Source organism: Trachypithecus francoisi, unplaced genomic scaffold (assembly GCF_009764315.1).
Source record: "Trachypithecus francoisi isolate TF-2019V2 unplaced genomic scaffold, Tfra_2.0 Lachesis_group20, whole genome shotgun sequence".
NCBI classification, from domain to species: Eukaryota; Metazoa; Chordata; class Mammalia; order Primates; family Cercopithecidae; genus Trachypithecus; species Trachypithecus francoisi.
The window spans coordinates 12,510,439-12,525,826 of NW_022681466.1; the positions used below are offsets into that span (position 1 = coordinate 12,510,439).

Below are 15,388 nucleotides of genomic sequence, written 5' to 3' on the forward strand. Positions count from 1 at the left end.
CTTCTCACCTGCCCTGTTGGCCCCGCAGGTGCTCATGGCTGAGTCTGGCCATGGATGGGGACCTGTTGTTCTTGGGCAGTGACCCCGGTCCCCCTGTGTCCTCTACCGTGTCTGTCCCTGTAACTACAGCATCTTCATAGGCAAAGTCCACATCCCCTAGCAGGGAGGAGATCATGTTTTCCAGGTCACGCACCGCATCTCCACCAGCCGCCCCCGGCTCCTCCACGGCTTCCTGGTGTCGCAGCACCCATGGGCTGGGTGGAGTTGGTTGTCCAGTTTTGGTGCCAGGTTAGAGGTGGCAAGGAGGGGGCAGGAGTGGGTCAGCCCTCTTTTTTTTTTTTTTGAGACGGAGTCTCGCTCTGTTGCCCAGGCTGGACCGCAGTGGCCGGATCTCAGCTCACGGCGAGCTCCGCCTCCCGGGTTCACGTCATTCTCCTGCCTCAGCCTCCCGAGTAGCTGGGACTACAGGCGCCCGCCACCTCGCCCGGCTAGTTTCTTGTATTTTTTTTTTAGTAGAGATGGGGTTTCACCGTGTTAGCCAGGATGGTCTCGATCTCCTGACCTCGTGATCCGCCTGTCTCGGCCTCCCAAAGTGCTGAGATTACAGGCTTGGGCCACCGCACCTGGCCTTTTTTTTTTAACCACCTTTACTCCATTGTCATCTGAGGACAAAAGTACCCCAACCGAGCACCTGGCAGAAGGCCTGTCTCTGGCACTGCCCTCCTTCTCAGCTCCCAAGGTGGACCAGTTGTGTCTGTCTGCCACATCTAGTGGGGGGTGGCCTTCATGTTTCTTTGTGGGCATGAAGGGGACAGGGAGCTCCCTTGGGCCACCTCTGCTTGCACCCGGCACCCTGCAGGGGCCCCCATGGCTGCCCCAGGAACAGCCTTGTTTCTCTCCATCCTGCCCCTCCTCTACAGCCCCCGTCCCGGGGTTGCAGCCCGAGGGACCTGCTCATCAAAATTGTCTTAAGGAGAGTCTTTCCTCTAGCAGAAGTCTGCAGGGTGTTTTTGTTTGTTTGTTTGTTTTTGTTGTTGTTGTTTTTAAGATGCAGTCTCGCTCTGTCCCCCAGGCTGGAGTGCAGTGGCGCGATCTCGGCTCACTGCAAGTTCCGCCTCCCGGGTTCATGCCATTCTCCTGACTCAGCCTCCCCAGTAGCTGGGACTACAGGCGCCGGCCACCACGCCTGGCTAATTTTTTTGTAGTTTTAGTAGAGACGGGGTTTCACCATGTTAGCCAGGATGGTCTCAATCTCCTGACCTCATGATCTGCCCGCCTCAGCCTCCCAAAGTGCTGGGATTACAGACGTGAGCCTGGCCTGAGGCAGGGTTTTAATGACGGTGGAGATCCTTGGGCTATGGTAGTGACCCTGTCCCCCAGCCGGGAGCCTCTTGGACCAGGTAGTGGAGGTCGGCAGCAGAGCCTGTGGCCGCTCTGAGGGCTGGCGTGGCCTCCTGGGGGAAGTTGCACCTGGTTTGGTCCCCTGCGGTGCAGCCCGGTTGTTGGGCAGCTTCGTGGGGGTCCCGGGGAGAGCTGCCTTTGCCTCTGGTCTGAAATGTTGATGCAGGGAAGAGGCTCCTGAGTCAGAGTAGGAAGGCTGAGGCCTGGCTCGAGGCGGGTGCAGAGGGCTTCCAACCGTGGTGATCCCATGATCTCCAGGCACGGCACACGATGTCCAGATTCTCCAGGCCCAGCCAAGTTCCCTGCCCTGTGAATGAGGCCAGTTGTTCATCTCTTCCCAGCTGGGTCTGAATCTTGGGCATTACGATGGGAACCCAGAGTCCAGATGATCCCATCCCTGGAGAGGGGGGGGCTGGTCTTGCACATTGCAGACTGATGATGGCTTCCTTTTCCCAGAGCCACTTGTCCGTAGGACACTTGGTGCTCATCTATGGTAGAGTCTTTCATAGTCCTCACGTGGCTGTCCGAGGTGTGGGTTTCTTCCCTGTCGTCCGCACACAGGGAAGTGGTGTGGATGCCGCTGTCGGTGGGTTGCGGTGGGGGCCAGGGCCTGTGCTCCCCTCCTCTGGGTGAGCAGGCACTTCAGCCCTTTGATGCCACCAAGGCGTGGGTTCCTTCCGAGCCTTCCCGCTCCTGTTTGGTTCCTCATGAGGGCGGCAGGGCTGAGTGTGGAGACTTAGAGCTTTACTTCCTCCTCCTGTTTTTCTTGATGGCCTCGCAGGAATGAGCTGAGCCATCCAGGCAGCACGGCCACCTTAGCCACAGCCACAGCCCTAGCCCTGGAGTCTCACTTCTGCTGTTTCGTTTTTCTTTTATTGGAGGCAGCCCACCTCCCCCGAGGCACAGCCCTTCATTCCTCTGCAGATGTGGTCTTGTGCTGCGGAACAAATTGTGCGTGCTGAATTGAAAAGTACATAAATAAAATCTGATGAAGTGCCCAGTTATAGGCGCCTAAGTGGGTTGTGTAGAAAACGGATTAGAAATTGTAATTACGCTGCTCTCCAGGGCCGTGCCTCGCCCTTTCTGCAGCCTGGAGGTCGGGGTGGGGCTCCTTGTCAGGTGGAGGAGTTTACCAGGCGCTCCCTGGAGTCCCTGAGGAGGAAGCCCAGGCTCTTCCAGGAGCCTGCTCCACCCCTGTGGCTGGGGAGGAGTTCAGCAAGCCCGAGCCCTTCACGCCCACTTCTGATTAGATCAGGCTCTGCCTTGGAGTTGATGGGAGGCCCCTCAGGCGGTGGCAATACCAAGTGATGCTTTTAGCCTTCTTTGATCAGCTGTGATCTACTCCCAGGTGGGCGTCCTGGTTTGAGACTGAAGCGATGGGAAATAGTTCTCCCACTCCAGGCTCGGCTTGGGGATCTGTGGGGAAATGGCTTCCTACTGCCCAGCTCTGCAGTTTCCTTGCCCGGGGTTGGTTCTTTGTCTCACGAAATACACTTAGTTAGTGCAACACTCCCCGCCCGCCCCCCTCCCCGCCTGGTAGCACGTGATAGGAATCAGCACTCTGCAATCTGACTTGAGTAGCCCAGGGCCTGAACCGGTAAGCTATGTTCTTACGAGCCAAGGGAGCTCTCATGATTGGGGTGAAACAAGAATATCAACAAGAGATGGGTTCTGTCCAACCCAGAAATCACAGCAAGCCAAATGTTCTCCCAGCTTGTCTGGGCAGGAGACGGGGCTGGCCTGTGCGTGCCAAGACTGCCATGTTTTTGCTGGGGAAGAGTCTTGTCTGTGCCTCATGGAGGAAATAACTGCTCCCTTTTTTCTCTCCCAGGTGTGACGTACGCAGCCAAAGGCTACTTTGATGCCCTGGTGAAGATGGGGGAGCTGGCCAGCGAGAGCCAGGGCTCCAAAGAACTCGGTGAGACCCCGCCTGGCAGTCGCCTGATGTCCTCAGGCAGCTCTGGGGCCCTATCCTGTGTCTAGCCGCTTTTTGATTTGAGATCAGGTTTTGCCTGTCAAATGGGAAAATATTTTAATGACAGTCACCCTGGGAGCTGCCTTGAGGGGTACATCCTGCTGAAAGTGGGCGGTGGGTCCCGTCCCCTGAGGCGTGCAGCTTAGGGTGAGGACGAGCAGGCAAACCCATGTTTAAAGGTGCTCCTGGCAAATTGGAGCGGCTGACACCGGGGTCTGTGTGGTTGGATGATGGGATTAGATGGCGTGGGAATTCATTCCTGCTATTAAAATGAGTGAAAAAGGATGCAAGCCCACGTGCGGTGTGGCCCTGAGGAAGACACACCAGCAACGTGTCTGCTGGCTGACTGGCAGGTTATGTTATTGACGCTTTGTCTATGTTTAGCAAATTTTCTGTGATGGCTCCTATGACGTCTATGTCAAGGGACACAGGGCAAAACCTGGAAAGTCAGGGCCCGCGTGGTGGTGCTGCAGGCGTGGCTGAGGCGGCGTCCATGCTTCCACAGTCCCCTCACCTAGCTGGGTGGTGCTGAGGGGTGGTGCTGAGGTCTCCTCTGCCCACCTGGGAGACCCCAGGCCGGCTGTGCCTGTGCTGACTTGCTGCTCCCAGAGCTTCCTCAATGCACGAGGAAGCCTGAGTTGCTTTAGAAACCACTTGGATTCCTCTTCCCTCTGGTCACAGAGGACAGGCCGCGCTCGCTCTTAATTACCTCCCCGTGGCCGCCGATCTGGGAGGTGGTCTGCAGGTCTGGAGACCCTCGGATGGGGAAGTGTCGGTGGGACTGGCCCTGGTCCCTTTTTTCTACTTTTCTTTTTGGGGACTGATAGCCCCCTTGACTGACAGAGGCCCTGGATGTGTCGCAGGCGGTGGGTTGGGGGTCCTGGGTTACTCTGTGTCAATTCCAGCTCCCAGAAGAGGCTCCGTCTCCCTAATGCTGAGGCTGTGGGGCCAGGAACCCGGGAACCGGCTTTGCCTGCCCAAGCTCCGTTCTCTCCAGTTCGCTCTCGACGTCCTGCTGTGCTTAGCAGCCCCGCGGCCCCTCATTGGAGCCCCTCCCCTCGCCATGCCATGCCCTGGGCAGGACCCGCTGGGATGCTTGCGGCAGGTCGGGTGATTCCTGGGAGTTTTTTCTTTTCTTTTCTTTTCTTTCTTTTTTCTTTTTTTTGAAATGGAGTCTCGCTCTGTCACCCAGGCTGGAGTGCAGTGGCACGATCTCAGCTCACTGCAATTTCCGCACCCTGAGTTCAAGCGATTCTCCTGCCTCAGCCTCCTGAGCCATTGGGACTACAGGTGCCTGCCACAACGCCCAGCTAAGTTTTTCTTATTTTTAGTAGAGACGCGATTTCACCATCTTGGCCAGGCTGGTCTTGAACTCCTGACCTTGTGATCCTCCTGCCTTGGCTTCCCACAGTGCTGGGATTACAGGCGTGAGCCACCGTGCCAGCCCTGGGAGTTTCTTGAGGCACTGCTGTGTTGACAGACTGGGGAGGAGAGGAGGAGGCACTCTAGGCGGGGTTGCCGGGCCTCCACAGACTCAGCCTGGAGGGTGAGGTGTGAGATGCATGGTGTTAAGGTGGTGGAGGCCGAGACTCCAGTGCAAGCAACAGCAGTCTGTTCTGGAGCTCCTGGGCAGCAGCCCAGGTCTTCAGGGTTTGGAGAAGGGCAGAAGCAGTGGGTGTCTGTGAAAGGGGCGTTTTCTTTTTCTTTAGAGACAGGGTCTTGCTCTGTCGCCCAGGCTGGAATGCAGTAGCATGATCACAGCTCACTGTGGCCTTGAACTTACGGGCTCAAGTGATCCTCCTGCCTCAGCCTCCCTAGTAGCTGGGACCACAGACGTGCGCCACCACACCCAGCTACTTTTTTATTTTTAATTTTTTTTAGAGATAAGGTCTCAGTATGTTGCCTAGGCTGGTCTTAAGCTCCTGAGCTCAAGTGATCCTCCCACCTCAGCCTCCTAGAGTGCTGGGATTATAGGCGTGAGCCACCGCTCCTGGCTGAGTCATTGTCTTACAGTAATTAACCGTTTGTTGGGAGATGAGCTAGAGGACCAGATGCCTTCCTCCCTTGGTCGCATGGGGGTCTGCCTGTGGGGAACTCCAGGCCTTTGTGGCCCACAGTGAGGGGTGGGTGTGTCCAAAACGGTGGGATTCCAGAACTTCCTGTTGGCAGAGTCCCTGGTGGTTTACTACAAGAAGGTGCTGAGCCCACATGGGCACGAGGAGGAGAAGGGAAGCTTCAGGAGAGAGGGAGACATGAGGGCTCTTACTTGCATCAGGGAGCGTCCGTCTACCTGTGGCCTTTTGGAATCTCTCCCAGGGCTCTTCCTGGAGCGTGGAGCCCCGCTGTGCATCTGCAGAGGGCCAGCCACATGCCCACCTTGCTCTGGGAGTCAGGTTTTTTCCTGGTAACAGCTTTATTGACACAGTTCACATGCCATACCGTTACTCCATTAGAGTGTACAGTTCTGTGGCTTAGTGTATTTGCAGTGTGCAACTATTACCCCTAACTCCAAAGCATTTTTATCACCGCAAAGCGTTTTTAGCACCCCCAAAAGAAACCCCGTACCCCTTAAGCAGTCCCTCCCTCATCCCCATGCTCCCAGCCCGTGGCAGCCATGCCACTGCGTCTCTCTCTGGACTGGCCCGTTCTGGACATTCCATATTAATGGAGGCATACAGTGTGTGACCTTCTGTGTCTGACCCTTTTCCCTGAGCACGTGTTTACCGTCCATCTGTGCTATATAGCCCGTGTCAGGACCTTATTCCTGTTTGTGGCTGAACAATGACCCATTGCATGGGCGGACCCATTTCATTTATCTGGGGTTGCTGTCACCTTCCAGCAGCTGTGAGCCTGTTTTCCTCTCTCCTGTGCATGCACCAAAACTGGAATTGCCGGGTCAGATGGCTGGGAGTTGAGTTTTTATGAAAGCAACACATCCGTGTTGGAAACGAAGTTGGCCCCTTCCCACCCTCCTAGGGTGCCCAAGTCCTGCTGTGCAGAGGCAGTTCCCTCGGCTGCGTGTTTAAGAGGGCAGGTTTATGCCACTCCCCTCCTCCCCTCCCCCTCCCCCTCCCCCTCCTCCCCTCCCCCTCCCCCTCCTCCCCTCCCCCTCCTCCCCTCCCCCTCCCCTCCCCCTCCTCCCCTCCCCCTCCCCTCCCCCTCCTCCCCTCCCCCTCCTCCCTTCCCCCCCTCCCCTCCCCCCTCTCCTCCCCCTCCTCCTCTCCCCCTCCTCTCCTCCCCCTCCTCCCCTCCCCCCCTCCCCTCCCCCTCCTCCCCTCCCCCTCCTCCCCTCCCCCCTCTCCCCTCCCCCTCCCCCTCCTCCCCTCCTCCCCCTCCTCCCCCTCCTCCCCTCCCCCTCCCTCCCTCCCCCTCCTCCCCTCCCCCTTCCCCTTCTCCCCCTCCTCCCCTCCCCCTCCTCCCTCTCCTCTCCGTCACCCCCCACCGCTCCCCCTCCCCGCCCCCCTCTTTAAAAGTTTAGACAGGGCCAGGCATGGTGGCTCACGTCTGTAATCCTAGCACTTTGGGAGGCCGAGGCAAGTGGATTGCCTGAGCTCAGGAGTTCGAGACCAGCCTGGGCAACATGGGGACACCCCGTCTCTACTAAAATACAAAAAATTAGCCGGGCGTGATGGCACACGCCTGTAATCCCAGCTATTAGGGAGGCTGAGACAGGAGAATTGCTTGAACCTGGGAGACAGAGGTTGCAGTGAGCTAAGATCGTGCCATTGCACTTCAGCCTAGGTGACAGAGCGAGACTCTGTCTCAAAAAAAAAAAAACTTTAGACATCATCAAACGGATTCTTACTACGAAAGATATGGACTTAGCCTTTTTATGCTGTCCCTTGCCCCACCCAGTATAATTATCACAATATTTGTTTAAACTCACGTACGGTGTTATCAGATGATATTAATTCTTTTCATGGCTAAGGCAGACACTGTATTATGATGACTGTACAACTTCATTGAGGTGTCTGAGTGTCCAGTGTGATGAGTTTTGACGTGTGTATACCTGCGAAGCTGTGGCCATAATCACCACAGTGAACTTGTCTGTCTCTCCCAGAGTCCTTGGGCCCCCCCCCATCTCCAAGCAACCGCTGATCCGCTTTCTGTCATTGTAATTTAGTGTGCATTTGCTAGAGTTTTACATAAATGGAACCATACGGCGTGTCTTCTTTTTTTGTCCGGCTTCCTCGGGTGTGTGTGGTGATTCTGAGCCGCGTTGCTGCGGCACACGTCAGGAGTTTGTTGCAGTTCATAGCTTGCAGGTCCTGTTGTGCGAAAGTGCCACGGTTCGGTCGTACCCTCACCTGTTGACGGACACCTGGGTGTTTTTAGTTTGGGGCATTCCCAAGTTTGCATTTCCTTCGTTAACTGATGTCGTGGAGCATCTTTTTGTGTTTTGTTCATCTCTCTTGGTGAAGTGTGTGTTAGAATCTTCCCCCTTTGTTCCACTTGGGTTTTTGTCGTCTTTAGTTATGAAAGTCCTCTGTATACTCTAGATGGAAGTCCCTTGCCAGGAATCTATTTTGCACATATTTGATTCCAGTCTGGTGGGCCTTTCCTTTTTGTAATAGTGGTTTTAGTTTTTTTGAGAGCAAATCTCACTCTGTCACCCAGGCTGGTATGCAGTGGTGCGATCTCGGCTCACTGCAACCTCTGCCTCCCAGGTTCAAGCAATTCTCCTGCCTCAGCCTCCTAAGTAGCTGGGATTACAGGCACCCACCACCACGCCCGACTAATTTTTGTATTTTTAGTAGAGACGGTGTTTCACCGTGTTGTCCAGGCTGTTCTCGAACTCCTGACCTCAAGTGATCCTCCTGCCTTAGCCTCCCAAAGTGCTGGGATTATATAGGCGTGAGCCACTGCACCCAGCTCTGTAATAGTGTTTTTAGAACAAAAGTATTTAATTTTAATGAAGTCCAATGGACTGATTTTTTTTTTCTTGGTATTACAGTTTTTTTGGTATTGCAGTTCATGGAATTTTGTTATTATGGCTCTGTGGTATTTATTATGACGCCTTTGCTTTTCTGGAGTTCATAATGGACTCGCTTCTTGGTTCGCTTTGTTTTCAATGCACTGTCACGAATTTCTCCCCAAAGCCTCAGCCACACCCTTGCGCTGGCTCTGCTGTTGGCGGGGAGGCCAGTCTCTCTGTCTCTTCTCCTTTTGGAGCCGCCCTGCTCCCTCCTGGGCTGCTGGGCTGAGGCAGCTTTTCCTCCCGGGTCAGAGCCCCGTGTTCTCTGGGTCCTGTGTCTTTTCTTTTCCTGTACTCCCACCATTCGGGGAATCATCTTTTTCCTTCTTTCTTTCTTTTTTGTTGTTAGGTTTCTGAGTAGGTGAATGGGGAATGCATTTGAGCCAGTGTGTGTCTGCCATTGTCTGCCTGGCGCTGGTGCCTTCACTGGTTTGGAGTTGGGGGAGGGAGATGCCCCGTGTTCAGAGTCTGAGGGCCTCACACCGTCCTCTTCCAGCTCCCGCCACTGCTGTGTTCAGGGCCATCTTGGTGCTGATTTTATGTGAGCGTTACTTTTCCCTCCCACCGCAGGCTCTGGAGATGTTTGTGCCGGGGTGTTAGGAATTTCCTGACAGTATCGTTCCGGTGGTGGCAGGTCCTGAGAGGCTCATCAACAGCATCACCCCATGATTGGGAGTGGTGTGCAGCCTCTGGGGGCCACAGGAGCAGGGACCTGGGCAAGGAGGACTGCGGGGGTTAAGAGGAGGGGTGAAGGAGAGGGGAAAAGGGTGTGTCCAAATGTGTGAGGTGTGAGGTGGACAGAATCAAGAGGCTTTTGCAGAAATATGAACGGTCTGGAGCTATGGAGGGGGTGAGGCTGGGAGGGGAGGCAGGGCTTTGAGGAGCCCAGGGCCTTGTTGAGATTCCAGGCTTGGTGCCACAGGCAGATGGATTTGTACAACCTGCCTTTCTGTGTCTTAGGTCCGTCTGTGTTCTTACCACACGCAGATACATTCGTTTTCACTGCTGTAGAATATTCCGTATACGTGTAGCAGTTTCTTTGTCCTCCTCGATGAGTAACTGAGTTACCCCCGGTGAGTTTTTCTAGATGAGCTGCTCCGAGGGGCCTTGAGGCTGAGCTCTCCTGCGGGATGAATCCCACAAGGCCCCGTGGGGTTGTGCGGCAGCCGGTTGTGCAATAAGTGAAAGAGGCGTGCGTCTTACTCGCCAGGCCGGGGCCTCCGCAGTTGCTCTGGTAGGTTTTGCTTTCTGTGTTTGCAGGCTGTGTTATTAAGCGCGTGTGTGTGGGTGTGCCTTCTTGATGAGCTGAGCCCTGTGACCGTGCGGTGGCTCGCTCTGGCCTGCAACAGTCTTATTTTTGGTTTGATGTTGAGTTTGTTTCCTGTTCTTCCTCTTCAGCCCCGGGGACGTTGCGCATTTCTGGTCATCTTCTCTTCCAGCTGTCCTTGTTGCCCCAGGATAGGAGGATGGAAGGTGCTGTCCCTGCTGTCTGGGAATGAGCCAGGCCATCAGTGGGTGGAGCCCCTCCCAGCGAGGCAGAGCACTGGTCTGTGCTAGGGTGGAGGTGCTCGGCTCAGACCAGCCCTTGCTTGGCCGGGAGGTGTTTTTCAGTGATTTGGTCTTGATACCCGGCCGAGCAGGGCCCCAGCCTGTCCTCTCTTTGCTGGTCTCCCACCCAGGCCTCTCTGGGTGTGGCCTTGTGGCTGTGTGGGGCCAGAGTTGCCAGGCAAGCAGTGGTGCCAACCCTGGCTGCCCTCCTTCCTCATTCCTTCCCGCTTTCATTCTTCCGTTCTTCCCATGTTTTCTTTCCCATGTGGCACCTGCTCTACTCCCAGGGCAGTCTGCCTTTAGTCCTGTGGGTCTCTCTGTACCCACAGCTCTGGCTGGGCACCACCCACAGCCGGGGAGGTGGCCTCGGGCTATGTGGCCCTCATGGGGAGGTCGTGTTTTCAGCCCCATCAGGATGACAGAGGATTCGGCCATACTGACCCCCGGCTAATCACTGTGGGTGATGCTGCCCGCCCCCCTTTCCCTGCAGAGCCCTGCACTCTGTTCTTCCTGGGACGAGTGAGGGTCCCGGTGGCACCCCGTCACTGTAGCCAAGAGTGCTGCTCTGAGTGAGCCTCAGGTCTCCGGAGCAGGGAGCCGGCCTTGGCCTGCGGGAGCTTTTGTGCTTCTGAACCAGAGCCTGGCCCGGGGTTGAAATCCCAGAGAGTCCTTTTTTGCTTTAAATGAGCAGCTGGGGCTGCCCCTTTGTTCTCTCTCTTTCTGGAGTGAGGAGTGGCTGGGTCAGAGCCCGTCTTTGGTGCCGTGGGTCTTTCTGTGCCTGCGGCTCTGGCCGCATGGTGCACAGCTGGGGAGGCAGCCTCCGGCTTTGTGGCCTACAGACCTCACAGAGGGAAGGGCCTCCTGTCTTCAGTCAGAGGTGGTTTTTCCCTGCAGTGAGAGAGTTTCTGCAGTTAACTCTCAGGGCTTTGCTTTGATATGGAAGTGCTTAGTCAGGGAATGGAGTGGCAGCTCCAAGTTCCGGAAGCTTCTCACAGCCCTTCTAATCCCCTAGCCGGCAGCCACCCACACTCGGCTGTCTGCTGGCTGACTGGTTTTCCAGTCCCCACCATGGTGCTTCTGCTTTCCGGCAGGTGTAATTTCGGGGCACGCCCGCCGCTCTCAGCCCCTGACCCAGTGCCCGGGTTAGACTTTTCCCAGGGGCATCGGGTTAGACTTTTCCCAGGGGCGTCTGCTCCTGGTCCTCTTGGGTTTTGTGTTTGGGTTGACTGGCAGCTCGGGGAGATTGGAGTGGCCAGCTGGATCTGAGTCCCGTAGGCCAGTCCCTGTGGCCCAGGAGCAAGCCTGGCAGAGGTGACCCGAGGGAGGGCGGGCCCAGCTTGGTCACAGAAGCAGTGCTATGCACGTCCCGGCCCCTTGCAGGGGCCCAGGGTCCTGAGCTGAGAGCCTCGGGAATCTGGGGAATTTGCTAAGATGTGTGAGTGACTCCTCCTCCTCTGTTTCAGGCCCCTCTGTGGTGGCTGGCACCACCAGGGGCTGGTGTGGAGACCTAAGGGCGGAGGGCAGGGCAGGTGCTTCCCATGCCGCTGGGCCGTAGGGGTGTCTGGGTTGACGTGGCACTGGTTCTTTCTGTGGGTGGAGGGCTAGCTGTCCAGTCTGCCTCACCGACAGCTGTGGTTTGCACTGCCCCGGGACTGCACTCCTGAGCATGCCCCTCCACCCCTTGCTGCTGGCAGCCGCCTGTGGCCCAGGCCCTCTGGCTCCCCCACCCGAGGCTGGAGTGCACAGAGCTGGGCTGAGCCTGAGCGTATGCTGGCCAACGGGGGAGGCAGATGGGGGGAGCAGGCCAGAATCCCAGTGACCTGGGGTCCTGGTGCAGCGTACACACCTGGGCAGGTGACTCTAGCACTGTTTGCCAGAACCCTCTGTATGGAGAGAGGGTCACGTAGCTGCCCTTTGGCCTGGCTTTGTAGGGAGGCTAATGTCGAATCACCCTGTAGAGCGTTGTCGGCTCTTGAGGACGGTGCCGTGTCTCTAGTGAGGGGAGCTGTCATTGCAGTGAGCGGGACCACAGCCCTCCCCAGGAGAGAGCACTGCACTTCGTGTGGCCAGACCCACATGTCCAGCCTGCGTTTGTCTTGTATGGTCAGACCCGCATGTCTAGCCTGCCCGTCTGTGTGGTCAGAGCCGCGTGTCCAGCCTGTCTGTCTGGGGCCCTGAGCCTGTTGTGTTTTTGTCTGAATGCTCTGTGGCCCTGCCACGGAACACCTGAGCCAGGCTGTTTTGCTCAGCCCTTGCCCATCTCTGGAGGCCTCTGGTGTATTTTTGTCCTTTGAAGAGGCCGCTGTGTACCCGCTGGTGCCCACAGCATGCTTGTTTGTGATCACAGGGCGTGTGTGTACCTGCTAAGTGCACTGGGCCTGTGCTCTGCCATCTGCCCGGCATCCCTGGGTGCCCAGGAGAGTGGCAGGAGCTCCCTGTTGGGCCAGCCTCGGAATGAGGATGTTAGCTGGCAGGCGGCGTTGTCCCTGCCTGAAACTGTGGGCTGGATTTGGTCACTGAGTCACTGAATTAAGGTGTGGCCTGGAAACCTTCCGTAGCTGTTGGCTGCAGTGCACACCTCGTTGCCCAGAGTGAGGCAGGTGTTCTCAGTGCCCGCTGGGAGAGCTGGGGCCTGGGGCTCCCACGGGTCAGGTGCCCCTCCTGTGCCCGCAGGTGTCAGCCTCTCTCTTAGAGGCACGGAGTGGCTCCCTCCGTGTGTGTGGCATCTCTGTGTCTCTGAAATGTGGGGGCCTGTGCAGAAGAGAAGGTCCTTGGTCATGTGAACCCCAAGGGGCCTTTGGGGCTGTCTCTAGTGGCTCCCGTTGGCCAAAGTGGCTCGGAACCACCATCTCGTGTCAGTCACCTGGTAGGGCCTCCTGCTCTCTGTGAGACCAAGCAGCTTGTCTGGCTGTGTCACGGCCCCTCTGGGCTCAGGCGGCTCCGTGCACAGTGCACCCAGGAGCCCAACCCCTTGCTCCAACCTGCCTGTACCTCCCTCATGCCACACTATTCCTCCCTCCCTACAGTAGGACACGGGCAGGGGTGCTCCAGAGACAGCCACCCGAAGAAGCCACCAGGGTACTTGGGGAGGACGCTGCCCTGGGCCCTGCCTCCCGCCCCGTGGGGATCGTTCAGAGCCCACCCTGCCCCAACTGCCTGTTCGCAGAGGCAGGCGCGTGCTCCTGCTTAACTCTGTGGGGACCCACCAGTGCCTGAGCCGGGGAAGGGGGCTTGTTCCCTTCTGGCTGCAGCTAGGGGTGGCCCAGCCCTGCCCACCTACTGACAGCTTTGCGGTGCAGGCTCAGCTCTTCGGGGGGATTAGCAGCCGTCCTGATGGGATTGGCTGAGTTGCAGCCACGGCAGCCAAGTGTGGGCCCCTGGTCTGGCTGCTCGTGGTTTGATCCTGAGCCGTTTCTGTGATCAGTAGCTGCGAGCGTGGCCGGCAGAGGGGCTGCTGGAGTCTTACTCAGCGAGAGGCTCTGAGGCCCGGCTGGGTGTCGGTGTCCTCTGCTGGCGTTGCTGCTGCTGCTCTCTTTGGCCCAGCATCACAGCGGGGAGGCACCTTTCCTCCCTGAGGACTCACGCCACAGCGTCAGGCCTCAGCCGGCCAGAATAGGGAGGACAGCTGGTCTCTCCCCTGAGATGCTGGGGCCGCCCGTCCCCCAGGTGAGGCACAGCTGATGGCGCCTGCCATCCCTCGGTGCTGTCACCAGTGCTCCCTAGGGAGGGAAAGAGAGGAGCCGCTCAGCCTTCCTCCTCAAGCCAGGAGCTGCTGAGGTGCTGGCCGCCTCCGATGGGGCTCCACATAGTGTTGGCCACAGGCTGAGGGGCCTGGGGGCACAGGTGCCAGCCCAGGAGCCTCCGTGGGCAGGTGTCTGCGTCTCTGGGGTCCTGTGGGATGTGGGTCCCGTGCACTTTGGGTGGTGCCAGTTGGCGGAAGCGTGGGCATGTCAGGCCTGACAGACACTGGTCATAGCCACCCAGAGACATGACGGCTGGCGCTCTCAGGGCGGCCTCTGCTCCTGTTTGCATCTGGTAGGGTTTGGAGCCAGTCAGTGGCTGAGAAACTCTCCCAGTATTGATGTTCCCCCTTGGACAATAATCAGGGAGCACAAATAGGCGACGCTGGTTAGGAGCAGGCCACGCTCACGGCATTGGTCTTCCCCACGGACATGCGTGAGGAACTGGAGGTCTGAATGGCTTCTGTCCCCTGAAGAGCAGCTGTCGGAGGGGGTCTGTCCCCAGAGGCCAGGACCCTGGTCAGTGCCATCCGGGTCACAGGTGTTCTTTTGGCCCCAGGTGTAGGAGGGCAGCGATGCGGGGTCCACACCAGAAGCCGCTCTTGAATCCTCAACCCCCAGGATCAGTGTGAGACAAAGCCCAGGATCTAGGGACCCCACAGTCAGCAGCCACAGAGACAGAGCCAGGACCTGAGCCCGTCTCGGGGACTCCACTCTTGTGTCTCCTGTCCCCGCTTCCCTGCCCTGAGGAGGGTGCCCCCGAGTCTGGCACTGCAGAGAAGGCCACCTTGATGGCTCCTTGGTTGTGGCATGCTACTGGAGGGCCTGGGGGGACTCCAGTTCTGCGGAGGAGTCTTTCTTAGGTTGGGGGACCGTATCTAGTTGCCAGTGCCTCTGTCCAGCCTTCAGTTCCGGGCCGTGGGAGGTGCCAGTGGGTTCTCTTGTCCACAGTCTGTGACCGTTGTCCCAGACGTGCTCCTGCATGCCTGCTGCTGAGCTCCAGCTGTTCCAGGCTCCACCACTCCCCAGTCACACATTCGACAACTTGTCCGGCACTGGGTCCCGTAGAAACAGCCAGGACAGGGTCTCAGCAGCCCCAGGGGTGGTCCTGGCGGCAGAGGCTGGGCTAAGAAGGATGCGCTGGGCCCTCCGGCTGTCCCCGCTGTGCTTGTTTATTTAACCGTCTGAAGGGCAAACGGCACAACATGAACTTCTGGTTGCTCTGAACGGTGGGTCCACGGGCGTGTGAGAGTCTCCTTTGTACAGTTTATACATTGGAAGCATTTTTGTAATTGTTAGCGCAGTCACATGCAGGCGGTTGCATCACTGCAGGGCTGACTGGACTGTGTCCCGGGCAGAGACTGAACACGTGCATGCACCCAACCAGAGCACGCACGCGGGCACAGACACACACACGCGTGCACAGATAGTCCTAGATCCAAGTACCGAGGGGCGGCGCTCATGCCGCCCCATGGAGTGCTGGAGGGGTGACAGGGAGACTGGCCCCTGGTAAGGTGGTCAGAGAGACTGGGGAGCGATCCACGGGACGGCCGCTCTGAACTGCCCACCTGGCTTCTTGGCAGCCCCCGCTCATGGCCATGGGACTCTGTGGGCAGCTGGGGTCCAGGGCCGGCTTCAAGGACGCCTGGTGGGAGTTTTCGAGTCTGTTCCCTGCCTCTGCAGTGGCCCCTTCCTTTTCGGGAGGTGCAGTCTGCGAGGCCCCTGGAAAAACCTGGGTGGGGGGCATGG

At 57.8% G+C, this 15,388-nt stretch overlaps 1 protein-coding gene across 5 annotated transcripts in view; it reads left to right on the top strand.

Moving 5' to 3' along the window:
* Positions 1–15,388, top strand: part of BAIAP2 (BAR/IMD domain containing adaptor protein 2) — a 79,110-nt gene that overhangs the window by 19,994 nt on the left and 43,728 nt on the right. For all 5 annotated transcript variants that reach the window (XM_033182553.1, XM_033182551.1, XM_033182552.1 and 2 more), the window contains exon 3: positions 3,233–3,319. In XM_033182553.1, the coding sequence (XP_033038444.1) occupies positions 3,233–3,319 (87 nt within the window). The remainder of the gene's footprint in view (positions 1–3,232; positions 3,320–15,388) is intronic.